Here is a 17,934-nt window from a genome sequence, read left to right as displayed (position 1 = left end):
GTTATGTTTGACACCTATTCGTCATCTTGACGTTAAAAACCAAACTTCGTTACTAAATTATGAACATATTTCTTTTATCATACCGAAAAATTCATGTGCGCGTTCTACTTTATCCTTTAAATCGAAATTTTTTAATTTATCAAGTACTTCCATTTAGCAAAGTTTGGCTTATAGTTTAGAAATATAACGTGCGAATCACCATTGTTGTTGAATCTATTAAATGATGTCACGACATGTCTTCGAGGCTACAACACTGATATTTACTTGTTAAGTCAGAAGATTTTTCTCACTCACACACTTCACAAAATAACTCACCCGTGACAAAAAGACGTCCAGATGTGGCACTGCTAGTCACATCTCTTGTAAGCTTGTGTCGAGTCTGACAACTGTAGGTCTTCAGACTGTCACCCTGGTTGACGTTTCTTATATACAGTTCACCTGTCTGTAGAATAATATATTTCCCACCTGAAAAGGAAAGAATAGTTTTAGGAATGATGTAATGTCTTCGACAAAATGACATCATTAAATCTTAAAATTTCAATGAATTTTTAAGATTTTATAAAGCATTAGAATTTTAAATCTAAATTTTTATAATAAATCTCCGATTATATTTAGTTTCCATTTAGTTATATAATTACCTTACTTGCCCGAATTATTTTATTAAAAAAATTTATTTATTGAATATAAAATTAAACATTTCTTATTTATTCTCTATTTTATCAAGGAAGTTTACTTATATAATTATATTATGAAGTTATTATTATTAACACAATGTTAATAATATATAATTTTAATTTGAACTCTTAAAAGAAGACCATTTTAGTCTCTAGAATAATAAATAAATAAATAAATAAATGTATATATATAAAGTTGATATTATAGAAAATTTTTCGTTTGTTGTAATAAAATTTCAAGTGTGTTTGTATAAATTTTGTATACAATTTTTTCACATTGTAATGGAAATGAAACAGTTTTATACGAGACTGCCTCAAATTGAATGTTTTTCAGGATAAAATTGGTTTATTTTGTAGATATTTTCGAATTTTGTTGCGAAATTTAAATGTTTTGAAAGTATTATGAGTGTCAAATTGAAACAGTTCTATAAAAACGAAAGAAAAAAATTATTATTCATATATTAAGTTTAAGTAATATTTCAAATAAATACAGTAATACATCTGTAATTATTAATGAGTTTTCTTCTCTAAAACATCGACTAAAGCAGAAAAATAATAATATAAAAAGTTGTATATAGTAAATATTTTAAAAAGTATTATAAATGGTATTTTTATCGAAAATTATTATATTTTGATAAATTATTTGCAGTAGTATAAAGTATCGAGAATTTAAAATGCATTTCTTACTCAAATCCACGATCTATTCGTATAAAAATTGTAATATAGGCAGAATATATACTGTTATTTGACAAGCCGAAAAATATATTCTATGCTGAATAAAGCATTTTTTGTGGATTTCATAACATACGTTTTGCATTACGTATTCCGAGTGTAATTGAAGATAAAGTTCATCGAAAATTGAAAAATTGCATAAATGTATATACTGTATATGTAGTGAAAAGTTTTCGAAATGTTATTTAGATGCTTTTTTTATTGCGCTATAAAAATGGTAATAAGACAAATATTGAAGTGTACAGATTATTCTTTAAAGGAGTTTCTCTCTGTAGGTAAGACAATGAAAGTCTCCAATGGCCAAGTTTGTTATCAGGATGTTCATATCTCTCGATTTATCTATGTCAGACGGGATTTTACTTGATTTTACAACTTACGTGTTTGGCATTTTGATTCTCAATCCATCCTTTATTTTTATTAGAAATTTTCGATATAAAAAGAGTAAGTTTTCTCTTTAAATAACAGTAAAGTAATTCAGTTATCCACTCTCTGATTTTAAATCGTTTTAGATATTTAAATGTAGCAAAAAGTTTTTTAAAAAATTATTTTAAAATAATACGACTCTAGATGTTAATTTTAAAAGGTTTTAAAATTAATTCAATCTATATGAATTTTTTTTTATAATTAAATTTTAAAAATTCAATAAGAAATTTTTTCTCGAAAAAATTCAACTTATGTTTATAAATATACAATTCAAACATGAATTCTTCCATAAGTTTATTTTAATTAAAATTGTAATATTGATATTTTTGTATCAAATAATATTAAATACATTTTTGATAAGAAAAATATATATGTATATATTTCTTATTACAGTAAGGAGTAACGAATGAGAAAATTATCTGATGGAGAATATTGATTTTAGGAAGCAGTGAACGTTCTTGAAGAAATAGGAAAAAAATATAACAAAAATTATGAATTTTTAAAGATAATTTTAACAGACTTATTTGATTTAATTATAAATGGCGATAATAATAATAATACAGTAATTTACAAAATAATTAATTAGATAGAAGTACAATTAATAATAACACCATAGATATCTCAAATAAATAAATGAGGTATATTGCAGAAAAGTTATTATAAAGGCCTACTAATAATTGATTTAACAAAACTATTTTCAACAATTTTTATTAATTAGTAAGTAAGTTGTAGAATAATTATTAATAATAAGATCGTAGATACCACAAAAGATTAAATTTGATATATTGCAGAGAAGTTGTTATAAAAAACCGGTTAATAATTGATTAATAAAAATTTATAGTTGATAATTTAATAAATTTGGATTAAACTTTTTCTGAAAAAGACCAACATAAACTTTTACGTGAACCAAATTGAGTAAAGAAACACGAAGAAAGAGCCAAAAATAATAACGTCCTTTCACGCGATAACTTTCTCGGAAATGATTTTCTGTCATCGAAACTTTGATATCAAATTATATTAGGGTCAAGGGCTTAGTGGATTGAAAACATCCACATCCTTTCTGATATTACTAAAAACAAAGAGAAATCAATTGCACATAAAGCAAACTACACTCGTAATTTTACTAAAATATCTTAATTCTATTACAGTAAAAAAGTCAAAATTATTGATTTAAGTTAGAAAGTTGGTAATATTTATCATTGATGACAGACATTTATCGCTTTTTTCATATCTTTTGCATATTTAATCTCACATATAATGCGCAGTTGCCAAAATTTAACTGTATAATATTCAAATCTAACTACTCGCTTGGGTATATACAGCTAATTTATAAAAATCTTATTTTAATTGATCATCCCAAGAGCAGCATTAAAATAAATATATATTGCTTTTAAATCGATAAGTAAATTTTATCAGTAATGAAAACTATTTTATAACATCATGAAAGTTTAAAATATAAAATGATTTTGAAATATTCAGAAAGGCGATCTTGAGCAGCCATAAATTTCTCATATTGCTGACTGGCTTCTCAAAAAAAAGTTGAAAAAAATGCCGAAAAAAGAAGATAAGCGAAAATTCACCGATAGGTAAATGTCATTGATTTCCCAACTAAATTTCATATTCAATATTCCAGAGCATTTATTATCAAAAACGATCGTTTTACGATCCAACTGGTAATTTCCATAATTTCCTACTCTGTATTCAATCTTTAATTATACATTCGACAGAACATAATCAATTAGGCTTTACAGTTAGACCTTCTCTAAGAAATTTATAAAAGTATAGCAGCATAAACTATCTGTTATTAACGAAAAAACTCGAAAGATTTAAGTATTCTAACCTTTATTTTTTTATATATTTATCGTATAATTTTTTTCTTTATCCGATTGTATTTATCATCGATCTAGTCTTCACTTTCGAGCAACAAATTTCGTTTCGCTAACAAAATATAAAAAAAATAGAAAAAAGAGCATTTCGCGACGAGGAAAAAAGGTATCACTTGGAAAAACTTCCGTCTTCTATCTGACTTCATTTCCCTAGGTCATAAAACCAATGTGATCAAGAAAAGTGTTCGGAGCCACGATAAGCCATCTATCTTCTTTATGCCCCCCTTCGGGCTGTCTATCGACTTGGTACCCGACCATTATGTGGATCAGTAAATCTTGTGTCAGCTGGTAGACAGTGGGAAAAGCGCAAAGAGTTTCTAAGAAATCAATCCGAATGAGTAGGAACACGTAACTTAGACTGATGCCAGCTTAACACGGAGTTTCCGGACTCATCGAGCTCCTAACACGTGCTCAAGTGGCGAAATATGATCGATTGTCAAGTACCTGCAGCTCCGAGACTCTACAGACAGCAAAGTTATCTAGTATTCGTTAGATAGGCAAGATAGATGAGAAGACCGGCCTTCCCTCCGGCTCTACTCTGGCCGAGGTTTATGAAATATCCAACAGCTCCTGGACTGAAGAGATAGATACAGTACAGATCGATTTCCAAGTCCTATTTCCAACACAATCTCTTCGAAACAGAGTTTTTTTTTCTTCTTTCTGTTGCCATTGCTCCAATATTTCTTCATATCTTCAGTTGGAGTGTAAAGAAAATTAGAATGGTTGTACGTCATGCCAAGTTAGTTTGATATTAAATTCCTAAAGTAAACTATATTTCAATCATTTGGATATTTTAGGAATACAGTTCAAAAGAAACCCTATAAATAATATTAAGTTTCGGTATTCAATTTACAGTTTCAATTTCTTACTTCGTGTGGATTATTCATGCAGGAGAAATCCATAAAAATAAAATTTTCATAATATATTTTAACATTTTTATAAATGTTTTTAATTAACCTTAACATTATGAATAAACAAGAGGCACAAACGGAATATTTATCTCGAGAAACATTTTATTTATTTTATATTGTTACGAATATGTGTATTACATGAACTAAATATTTTTCTTAATTTTCTATTATTTATTTATGTTCTGGACTACACAACAACAACAGAATTTATTCTTAATTAATTTGATTACGATTGTTAACAGCATAAAGTATGTGTTCTCTTATCTTTCATCAAAAACTTTAACTGAATTTTATAGGTGATGAATTAGCAAACTATTTGGGTTGCAATTTGAAAAAAAAATTGTAGACATAAATTCCCACTGTCGCTGTCTGTCCGTCTGTCTTAACTTAATCTGGAGAATGGAGTTAGATAGATGACAACCGAGACCAGAAATGGAACCCGTATAGGCGGGAGGCCCTGATTAATTATATGTGAATATGTGAACTGATACAAACTTGAAGTAATATTATTTCAATTCAAAAATTTTCCCCTGAAAGCAGTTAATAGATGACCGGTACGATTCTATTGTTAAAGGAAAAGTATGATGTACAGGGGCAAGTCACTACTAATTTGAGGTGGAGAGCATATATTTTAAATTAAATAAATTAAAAATATGATTAAAAATTGCAGCCCGGCATTGTGTTGATGTCACAATAAATAATTACTCGTTTCTTTAAAACATTATAGTAATTAAATATTACTTTTTTTATTAAATATCTTAATAGAGATTATAAAAATTTAAAGATTTTTTAAAAAAAAACTTTAATTCTGTATATAATTCTGACCGAGCTTTATTTTTAGAAAAATCTTTAAAATTACGTGAGATTATATATCATTCTATATAAACTTAGACAATAAATCAGACTTCTTCAAAATCGATTTTTTCATTTAATTTGTTGAAAATCATTTCAAATATAAAGAAAAATACATCATTATATATTTATTTTCACTTAAACTTACACTATTCTTTTATTATGTATAAAAGTTTCGTGTTAAAATAAAAATAAAAATAAAAAAATAATGATTCATAGAAATCAATTTTAAATTTTAAATGACAGCGTTATAATTCTTAATGTTTATATTATTCTAAAATAAAAATAATAAATTAAATTTTAAAAGTTTTACGTAGATATATTCTGTAATATTTCAATATATTGAAGTTTAGGATATAAATAAAATGTTTAAATGCTCGTGAAAATGGTGAACATTATCAATTTTTGGGGTAATTTTTACGAAGTTTTGTCTTGTAACGAGTATATTAATTTCAACAATTTTCTTGTTAAGTGATCCTGAAAGTAAAACTTAGAAATGTACCACATTAACAAGAAACTTTCTGATAATAATGAGTTGATAGGGTATTATCTTCCTTATCTATCCAGCATTAGATAAAGCGTCAACAAGTTTATCGCACGCCACAATTAAACAAACTTCTGACATAAAATCCATAAATAAGGTATAAAACATGTTTTTTATTGTGCAAATATAAAACTAAACTAATTCTTTTCTGTTTGTTTTATTTATTATTATTATACACATGTACTATATAGTATTTCATTATCTTAAACTTCATTCCACTAATTATTTCTCTATAAGAAAAAAAACTTCAAGTTTCAAATATAAATGAACGTTAATTAATGTAAGTTTATATTCGAACAAATTGTGGAATAATCTTCTTAGTAAAATCATATTTTCGGATTTTAATATTTTTGATATTAAAACTAATCCTCGTATAATTTGAATAAAAATTTAATCTCCGACAATCATTAATACGTGTTTATTAGAAAAATTATATGCCAAATAAATTAATTATCCTTTGCTTAAAACAAAATTATAAATTTTTTAAAATGCATCTGTACTTGATGTAGAGTACTTAATATTTTGTTTATAATTTATATAATTTTATAAGTAAAAACTAAGTAAATATTATTATATTATATATATAATATATATTAAAGGATCAATTTTAATATAAGTAATATATTTGCTGCATTAAAAATATAACTTAGATAAGCTTTCCTGACATAAAGCCGTTGTTTATTCTACCTTGTATTAAATTAGTTATCTAAGAGATAAATTATAAGCTTAGAAGAAAAAGTTGTTTATATATAATAGGCAATCGTAACATCACCTTTTGTTTATGTTATGTTATAATTTAATTATATTATAATGAATTTTGCGAGATAATTTTGTAATAACACATAGACATAAGAAACAACAACGACGAAAAAAGAAATATTAGAAACAAATAGTTTTCCTATCTTAAGATAGGATTACTTTGTAATACAATATTAATAAAATATAATTTTTATATATTATATAACAAATTTTTCTATGAATAATATAAAAACTTGCTAAATTTTTCAATTATTGAAACATGGAAAAATATAACAAAAGAAAAATTCAAAAGAAATCACTAAAAAATACATAAAAAGACATATAAAAATAGTATCGTTGCATATAATGAATATAAATTTCATTTTATTACATTTTTATAAAAGTTGCTTTTAATATGTTATAAAAATAAAATTATTTTTTTATCAAGAATAATTTTTGTAAATAGTTTTATAATTCTATTTACATCTTTTACACAGGAATGAATTTTATATCTAATTAACAATCAGAGTAAATACATTTAATTTCATATAAAAAAATAACTTTTTAGAAGTATATTCATATAAATACAGAAAAGTTTTTATAATAATTTAAATAATTGGATTTTGAAAGTATTTTAAACGTAGTTTACTTAAATCAAGTAATATTAAAAACATTTTATTCTTATCTAAAGCTTGTGATTTTATTATATTCTACTTTTAATAAGTTAAAAAGAAATGAATAATTTTATTAAATAATATAATTTAACTATTTATTTTAAAATAATGAAATAAAATATAATGATCAAATTTTATTATAGTTAAAATTATGCTCGTGGCTAAGAATTTACAACAGAAACTTTAGTGTAACTATCATTTCATGAATAACATCACGTTTTACTACACTGAAAAAAAGCGATAAGAATCTAGAATTGAGGAAAATCAACAATTGTAATAATAGTTATACGCTACGATAAAGCATAGTAAACTCTAATAATAAATAATTAGCGATTGCACTTTTTATTCTAACGAAAAAATTCAATTTATAAAGTCACGCAGATGTCCTGAAGCAAGAATTAAAAACAAAACAATTAACAAAGAAGAGTAAATTTTATAATAGAGTTGTAATTTGAAAAAGTAATTGGGAGTCCTATTGATTTTGCTATTCTAATCAAAGAGATTCCTCAACAAACAACAATGCTAAAGTATTAATAGTTTTAATGAATCACAAAAGCAAATTATTATGATAAACTACAAACGAATAAATTAAAAATATATATTTAATTTACTACAAAAAATTAAAAAATAATAATAATATAAAAAGAATTTGTATACAAATTTATCTTCAGATTAAAGATACAAATTTAAATAAATAAATTATTATTTAGTAAGTAATTAATGGAAAACGTATGATAAGTGGATCATTAAATGGTAAAAAAAAAATCACATTAAAATCTATTGACTGAACATAATGTAAAACTTAAAACAGATTAAAAATAGAAACTGACTTAATACTTATTACTGTGATACTTGATATTTGAAATAATTTTTTTTAATTTACAAAGCTGATAAGATAATTTAATTTGGAATATTTTAACAAAAGTTGAATAAGACAAAAAGAAGTAAATTAATATTTAGTATAATTACCCAATTAAAATAGCCAATTTAATTCTATATAAAGTGAATTTAGATAAGTTCCAAGGACAACATTTTTGTTATATATTCAGATAACACTTATTGGTACAGTTTCTACAAATTAGTGCAGGATTTACTGTACCAATATTTCAGATAATATGTTTCATTTAAATTGAATAAAACAAAATACCATAAAGGTAATTTTCATAAATATTATTTTATAATATAATTTTATTTGTACTGATAAAAAAAAATGAAACGATAAGCATTACACAAATAATTTAGTTTGAGAAGAAGAAAATTTTCGTAATTAGAAATTTGCAATTGTTTTTTTATTTTTTTGAACTGAAAAATATTTTTTATCTAATTGCATCTATAAGTTTATTTCATTTCGATTAAAAAACCTCGTTAATATTATTACAGTAGAGACTCGTAAATCGGAACCCCGGTAATCGGAATCGCCGGTAATCGGCACGATTTTCAGTCGGACTGTGTCGTGCTGAATCGAACGTTTTTGATACTAAATTTACTTTTAAAGTATAATTTTCATGTTTTTATATTCTTCAATATATTTATTTTGTTTGTACAAAATGCAGAAATAATTTTTAACGATACGATAGCCTCGATTATTATTATAAAAATTTTCGTTAGGCTTAAAATCGACGAAAATTCAACACGAAGCGACACGCAACGGAGAAAAATTTGAACATCGGACAGGTTAATGTATTTTTTTCGTACATAATCCGTAATCGGAAGAAATCCCTAATCTGAACAACCCCAGTCCCCAATTGATTCCGATTTTCGGTTCACTACTGTATATTATTTAAGATTTAGAAAATATTCGTAATAAAGACAAAAAAGATTTTTTTAAATTAATGTTATTTGTGCTAATTTTACCATTCTATTCTTGAATAATTTATAAAAATTAAAATGCAATTGTGTATCGAATTTGCTATCTCACAAATAATTCAAATAAATGCAAGAGTATTGAAATTTTTCATATTTTATTATCTATTCTATGATTTATTAATAGCAGTACAAGAGATTTTTATAAATTAATTAGTAGATATTCACATAACTTTACTTTAATTAAATTAATTAAGTTTCTCAAATAATTCTGAAAACTAGAATTTCATATTTAAACAAATTCAATATTTTAATTCTTGTGATAAAATATTCAATTCAATTCATATAATTTATTCAGATTATGATATTAAGTATTCTAAATATAGTTATTTATATCTTACATTAGGCATTTTTAAACATACGCTTTTAATATGCCATTATTAAAAGAGGATTAAAGCATGAATTTAATTCTCTTTTAATCCTTTTCCTTCTTTAATCCTTTAAGAATTATACATGTATAAAAGTATATTGATATAAGCAATAGTTTATCTCATAAACTCCTTAAAATTTTCCTAAAATGTACTGTACCTCATAAGCATGGCATTTATAGAAAATTTATTATTTAATCACACAAAGACAATGAAGAAAACAGCAATATAACAGAATAATTATGTGTAAAATAATATAATAATAATGAAGTTTTAGCTATTATAAAGTTAATAAGACTAGCTTAAATATAATTTATGTAATGGATGAGTGATCTTGCAACGATACGTACTGTACATAAAGTTACATTTCAGGGCAATATAAGAGAGAATAAGGCTGTTGTTTAACATATGAAAATAATTTACTACGAAGTAAAATAAGTAATTGAGTGCTGAGACATTTACAATATATAAAATAATATAAATGTATTCATAAACAGCGAGTATGCCAATTTATTTTATATTTTGTAGGCGTATCAACTCAGCTAGGCCATTTAAAGACTCTTTCATGTTTCTTGGTAAATGATGTATTTCATATTTATTTAGAAACTAACGAGTTAATAGGGAACCGTATTAAACATTTGGAAAACATTTTTAATTTAGAAAATAAAATTTATACTATTTAGTTATCTCTCCATCAATTTTTTTCAAAATTAATTCAGTAAAAATTTATTTTTATGAATATTTTTATATCATTCATAAAATATAATTAACGTAATTACTAAAATTTTCTTAGTTTTGTCAATATAAATTGTAAGTAAAAACCTCGAATATCTGATATTTTAAATCAGAAAATTATATACAAATTTAATTTTAAATGAAAACAAAACTTGTTTTTGAAACAAAATTCACATAAATTTCAAAATTTGTTAAAGAAACTTTTCATAATCTAAATATAAGTTTAATCTCTGTATCCTGCAGCTTTAATTTATCTGGTTGATGAAAGAATAACAAAGGAAATAATAACGAAAATTTAAAACAAATAAATCAACATTGTTCTTAAATAAATTTATATATATACATTTTTTTTTCTTTATGCATTCCAAATGTTATCAATGCAAATGCATTAACGTATTCGAATTTGTTTTCACTCCAAGTAACAGCTTTTTATTGAAGCAGAAGTTCTTGTCAAACAATTTACCAATCAGTTCGTGTAATATTCTAATTAGTAAAACAGGAAAGTTCTTAAGTACAGAGATAACTTATGTTATAGACACATAAAATAAATTGTCTCGGTCATTTCCTCTTTAGCATTCAATACTCCGGATAATAAATTACTCTAAAGCTTTGCAAAATTCGATTAACTTGTCTTGTATTTCTTAGATCGATATTTAAGTTGCATTAAATCTAGATGAGCGTTTTCTATTTAGATGTCATAACCAGATAACTCGTTTTTTGACAATTCTATTTTGTATTGAGAATTGTGTTTAAATACTTTTTCATCTGAACAATCTCTATTGATGCTGTTGAACAAGTTTCCCGAAGAAGTTACGGTTTGCTCTATGTGATTTGTTCTAAAAGAATCACGATTTTCTGAATCTATTTCCCAAAAGAGTACAAAATCTAAACTGTAATCTTCTCTGTTTTGTAACCTTTTCCATTGTTCAATATCTTTTCTGTAAAACAAACCGACCTTGTTTATCAAGAACGAACTTCTTATAGAAGTCTTGTATAGTTTAGCCTCTTTCTTGTACTTTCTTTGATACAAAAAGAAAAAAACAGTTTTATTAAGATTTATGTTTTACAATAGTCTAGAAAAGCTGTATTCGAAAAATAATGTAAATATATGTCAAAACTTGTATTACCAGCGGTGTTTACAAAAGAAATCATATTGCTATATTGCTAACTTATCATAAAAATCACTATTGGAAACGTCCGATTAAAGTTGGAAAAATATATATTAATATTGAATTTATTATTGAAAAAGTTATAAAATAATAACGAAATTAATAAAACTTTAAATTTAAATAGATTTTAATATTTATAAAATTAAATTTAGGCCCTTGATAAATTGTTGTAATGACGTGTATCAGTTCTTACTGGAATTAGTAGTTGTAAATTGATATTAAAGACATAAAATTATTAAAAGCATTTCTGTGCAGGAAAGTAAAAATTATTTTAACTACAATTAAATTTAATATTGAAAATGTAAATTATATATATTAGCAAATATTTTATTTCGAAAATTTCATAAATTAATCTTTATTTTAACGTGATTAAAATACAAATTGTATAAAAGTTTAATGAATTTTCATTACTAAATTTGAGAATAATCTATCTTAATGTAATTAATAAAGGTTTGTTAAACCTTTCTTGCAACTTAATATTAAATATTTAATAAATAATTTATATGATAATTTAATTGAATCAATTATACAAGAATTATTAATTATTATTACATTAATACGTATTAGTTATGAAAAGACTTACACGCTTCTTACATCGAATTCAAGTAACTCAGTATAATTCCATTTCCATTTTATTTTAAAAAAATTCCTAAAATATTGCAATAATCTTCTACAAACTTCAAAGGTTCTCCATTCTAATTGTTGCTGAGATTTAATGATAATTTTGCAGATTGATTGAGAGTAATTTTCTGTATCTGAACATTACTAATGGTTCTTACTTTCCAAGACAATTAGAGAATGAATCATCATCTCTAAATGGATTCTGTTCCGGAAGCTGACGACATCGACTAATCGAAATTATCAAAATAAAAAATTTCACTCAATGTTTTCTAATGATTCTCACTAGTACATTTATAAAAACAAAAAGTAATGTTAGATTATATTCTTCTTATATGATTTGTTTCCTCTATTAAGTATTTTTTATGTTGTTTGTTTATGCAATATTTATATCTTACTGATCCAGCTAGATGTATTTTTCATGTTAAGGTATTGATGTAAGGTACTGTACATCAATAATATGTGGTATGCAATCTAGTTACAGGATTTACATTGCTATGTATACATATATAGCTAAATAAATTTAATATATTTGTCTAATCTGTTTATAATTCTCATTAATTTCTGTGATAAATTTTCCATATTAAATTATTAATAATATAGAACTGATATAAAACTTTATTCAATTTCGCATTATTAATGCAAATGATGATATATAACAAACGAATTAATTATAAATTATTTATAATTAACAATAATTCGTGTTCTAATGGAAAGAAATGATGAAGCAGACAAAGTTATAAATAATTAATAAAACTTGCGAGTAAATTATTAAATAAGAAATTCAAAAATATATGTTATGATAGAATCTTGTCATAGTGAAGATGATTATGATGTATAAAACATTAGATATGTGGCTGATGATTAAAATTTAACTCGTATCTTTCAAAGAAGTTTTGAACAAGAACCGTTATTACGAAAATAATGCAAACTTTAATAAGTAAGGATTTGTCTAAGAAAAAATATGTCAAAATAAAACTATATTAATTTTAATTAAATTACATAAATATGAAACGTACTTTTTCATATATTGTTGTATGTAATTTAATTAATTAATTGAGAATGTTGTATAATTATACAACATTATAACTTCGTTTTATTTGTTCAAGAGATATAAAGCAAAACTTTTCTTTTGAAACTCTAATATATATAAAATCCAGCAATGAGTCACATAACTTTCCAGGCAAAGAAGTTAAAATTGTGTGTGATGCCATCTGTTAAAAGATTTTATTTTAAAAATCTCTTTATATTATTAATTATTATAAAATACTAAAAAAAAACCCTTAATTTTGGGAGTAGAGATAAGTTTCATTTAAAGAAAACTGTAAATGCTAACAATGTATAAAACCTTCATTAAAATCTTAAGTCTGACCCTACTCGAAATAGGACACATGACTCCCTTCTACCTCCCACCCTGTTGACCTTTAACCATAAAAATTTAATAGCAGTCCCTCTGACATACAAACTCCCCTGCAAAATTTCACAAATTTTCGATAAAAGGCACAGGGGTTATTAAACTTCAAAGTGGGTGAACAAAATCATGCCTTCATACGCACACTAACGTCCATACATATAGAAAAAACCCCGAACTTTTATATTTCTCGACGTTTCAATGTCCCCCGAGTCCAAAAATATAAAAATCTGGGAGGCATTTTTTTGTACCGATTGCCATACTTTCACTCTGTAACAACCGGGAAAGTAACAATACGCAGCAAATGTTTTTGATAAATGCTAAAATGATATTTATATAATTTTAATATTAAAATTCATTAAAAATATTTTCTGCTATAATTAATTTTTAAAGTAGTGTTATCTGTGCTTGATAAAGCTAATTTACAACAGATGTAGTTAAAAATATTTCAAAATGTTTTCAGAAAAATAAATTATATGCGTATATATATATTATTTATTTATTTACAATATTAAGTTTTTTATAGTAAAAAAGCGATATTCTTGAATTTATTGCGATATAAATACACATTACTTTGCTTATCTATAGCATATCTGTTACAAAATGGCGAAGAAAAACATAAATAATTCTTCCTGAGCATCATTCATGTGGAAACACGATTCTATCAATTGAATGTTTCTGAAATACACAGTAACTTATTAATGAGAAATACAATGTTATAAATATTTGACGAGACAACAGATACTTCAAAAGTCACTACGTTTTATATAGGTATATATCACAAGATAAACATTAATCCTGAAAAATATTTTTCTATACAAAACTTATAATCAACTATTTTAGCTATGAAGAATTTAAACGCATAAATACACAATAAGATTGTGAAATTCATTAGAGAAATATATTAAAAATAAATAATATTGTGTATTAAAATTGAATAAATCTTTAATAATATTAAACTGAATTAAATAAAAATACAAATTTTTCTAAAAAAATGTTTTCATCAATAGAATTAAATACTGTAATATACGTGAAGTTTTCATCTTATTGTAACGGTATCATTGTGAAATATTGATAAATCATAAAGTAAAATGTAAGATTCATCGACAAACTATCTCATTATTGGTAAAAATTAGTACTCTGAGTATATGAGAATTAACAAGGAATTGCTGTATTATGTCAGTAAAAAGAGTAGTGAAGCTGATGAGTAATTCTTAAGTGAGAAAAAAACATTTTGAAACGAGCTGTGCAATATCAAAATCCTAATCTGTGATACTACAAGTATGGTCTATGTCTCCTCTCTACAACAGTTGCTCGTCTTAGATCTTAATCGAAGACACGTGCAGTTACTAGACTTTTAGGTACTCATTTTCTTTCTATAATGCATGCTTTATACATCTCTCAATATAGACGATTTGGTCTGTAATAAAGATTTAGTACTGATATAAGCAATATGTTTCTCAAATAACACGTAATTAATTTAAACTACACAATTTTTTTTCCTACAAAATGTTCCTACGATCTTCATTAAAAATTTTCAAAAAATTATAATTTTAGTTTATTTTTAAGCATATTCATAAATTTAAAAAATAGTAATAAAATTAAAGTGTATTTTCATTATCAATTTTTATTTATATTAATAATAGTTTAAAAAAATTGTAGGTGTATGATCTTGTTGCTGATTTTTCTCGGGTTATTTTTGAAAGAAACGTTGAAGAAAACAAAGTTCTATACATTTACAGAAAAGTTTCAAGCAAACAGATGACTAAATGTAGTATTTTAAATTGGATAAAAACTATGTTTTAAGACTATATTCACAGCAAACTTGCTGCTTATTTAAATAGCATTAAAGTGAATTATACGAGTGTGATTTAATCTATAAAGTTATTTTATTGATTTAATAAAATCTATTATATTTAACTAATATATTTATTTTGAATATTTAAAAAAAATTACTTTTTTATGTTTAAAATCAGTGTATAAAGTCGAATAAATGATAATTCATTTATTTTTTTTTATTATTTCAAAAATAAAGTTAATAAGATTTCTGCTGTTGTAAATATCCTTATTTTATATCAAAAAAAGACGTTTACTTGTTCATATTTAGGAAATAAAAGTAGAAATTATTTGTCAATGAAGCAAAAATGTTAACGTTTTAAATGAGATTTTAGAAATCGATAATGGAGATGAGACGACAACCAATTCAATTTTGATTTATTACTAAATATAAATAAAACTAAACCGAAAGAAAGGAAATTAGAAATATTAAACATTAAAAACATTCCAGAAAGAATTTCATCAAAAGATCTACTACAACTTTGATTATATTTACTACAGTAAATCTCATTGTTGGGTTACTTTATTGCATCCATTCAATAACTACGAATTAATTTTGAAAATAAATATTTTCTCTTACTAATCCACACTGAAAAAAATAATTTTTACAGACAAACATTTGATAATATTTATTTTTTGATCATAATAAACAATACACATCAGGGATTATCAACCTGATCGCTTGCCACTCCCGAAGGGTCAATCGATATATCTGAAGGGGTTGATAAATTACTTAGGGGTCGTTTGGGGATAGGCGAACAAATTTATTTTGATTATATTTTTAAATATAATAGAAATAAATTTGTTCAATAAATAATAATGCATAAAAATCACCGATAAAACTTTAAAGTAAAAACACAGTTTTGAATTTTGATTCTGTTTAATAAAAAATTATTATCATTAATATTCGATTTTTTTACTTTATCCTGTTTGTAATTTATTCTTATTTTGTATCATATAGAGAGGGGTTTGTTGAATTAAATATAATTTTGAAAAGAGGTCAACAAAAAAAAAAAATTGTTAAACTCTGATTTGTAGAATGTAAGTATGACTAGAATATAATAAAATATATTTAGTAAATAATTTATTTAAAATATATAAATATCTTTATTAAATCATTTTAAATTTTTAAAACTTTTTAATTAAAATTTTAAAAAGTTCTTTAAAACTTTTATTTTCTTTTTTATTGCAATAAATAATGCATTATTATAAGTTTTTACTTTTCTGGGAATAATAAAAATATTAAATAACCTAATTTTTTGGCTGCATCGAGAAACAATATTAAGATTTTTTAAAAAGATTTTCAATAAAGAATAAATTTATCGAAAACTATTCTAATAAATTAATACTAGAACATAAAAATTAAAAATATCTTTGACTACGATGATTTATGTAGTTTGTTACTCTTATTCTTTGGTAATAAGGACAACATTTTAAAAATTTTCCTTTCTAATTTATGAAAGAATTTTTACTAATAAGTCCTAAAATATTCTTTAAATTCCTTAATTTACATTTAAATAAATCAAGAAATTCTATATAAATATTGATATTATGACATTGTTTTTAATTTTTTTCTCTAAAATTGACATTTTACTAATAAATAAAGCAAACATGACCCTAAGGTCTATATATATATTTTTTTTATTTTAAATAATCTTTTAAAAATATATGTTTTTTGAAAGCATATAAGTATTTGGAAATTCTTTTATTAAGAAAAGCTAAAGCTTACATGATACATTAATTCTATTTATAGTTTAAAATGTGGAATGAATAATACTATATTATGAAAGCGCTATCACAATTTGAAATGACTAAATGACTAAGATTTAAAAAAGTTCATCGTGACAGGTTTATTTTCGATTCATATCTGCAAAACAAGAATAATTCTTGGAAAATATAATTACAAGAAACATCGCATCAGTTGATGAAACTTTCAGATATTACCATACAAACAGAGATGATTTGACACATTATTCTGCCGTTTGAATTATTTACTCAGATTAACGAACAAAAATAATCCAAGTAACCAAATCAGCTATCACAAAGTTGTTCAAATAATAATGTTCATTTATATGTATTCTAAGCATTTATTTATTATTTATTTATTACAAAAAAAAATGTTTGGAAATCTCATAACGCAATGGTAGCCTTCTCCGAAAATAACAATAAATAACATCCCGATATAAACAGCAAAAGAAGTTTACAAGGTATAACCACGGCATAAAATCCATTATATAAAAAAATGCAGTAATATGATCTAGTATATATAAAAAATTATATTAATAAAATACAATTTATTCATAAAATCTAGTATTTAAAAAAACACAATGAGCATTCACAAGGTAAGAAAAATAATTTTCTTTAAAAATATTTACGATATTATAGAAAATAATCTATATGTGTGAAATACAATATTATTTCAGAATAATTTACTTGTGCTAATATACATAATCTTGCTCACATGCTGCCATGTTATTCTGCCACACAATTAGCGTAAATA

At 23.9% G+C, this 17,934-nt stretch overlaps 1 protein-coding gene across 2 annotated transcripts in view; it reads right to left on the bottom strand.

Annotated features, from left to right (window-relative positions):
* Positions 1-17,934, bottom strand: part of LOC136985434 (cell adhesion molecule Dscam1-like) — a 216,609-nt gene that overhangs the window by 93,046 nt on the left and 105,629 nt on the right. For both annotated transcript variants that reach the window (XM_067282718.1, XM_067282717.1), the window contains exon 4: positions 316-465. In XM_067282718.1, coding sequence (XP_067138819.1) covers positions 316-465 — 150 coding nt within the window. The remainder of the gene's footprint in view (positions 1-315; positions 466-17,934) is intronic.

The sequence above is a fragment of the Centruroides vittatus genome, unplaced genomic scaffold, assembly GCF_030686945.1.
Source record: "Centruroides vittatus isolate TY-2023 unplaced genomic scaffold, ASM3068694v2 contig_970, whole genome shotgun sequence".
In the NCBI taxonomy this organism is placed as follows: Eukaryota; Metazoa; Arthropoda; class Arachnida; order Scorpiones; family Buthidae; genus Centruroides; species Centruroides vittatus.
Note: the sequence above shows the minus strand (reverse complement) of the source record. Positions and strands in the feature narration are given on the sequence as shown.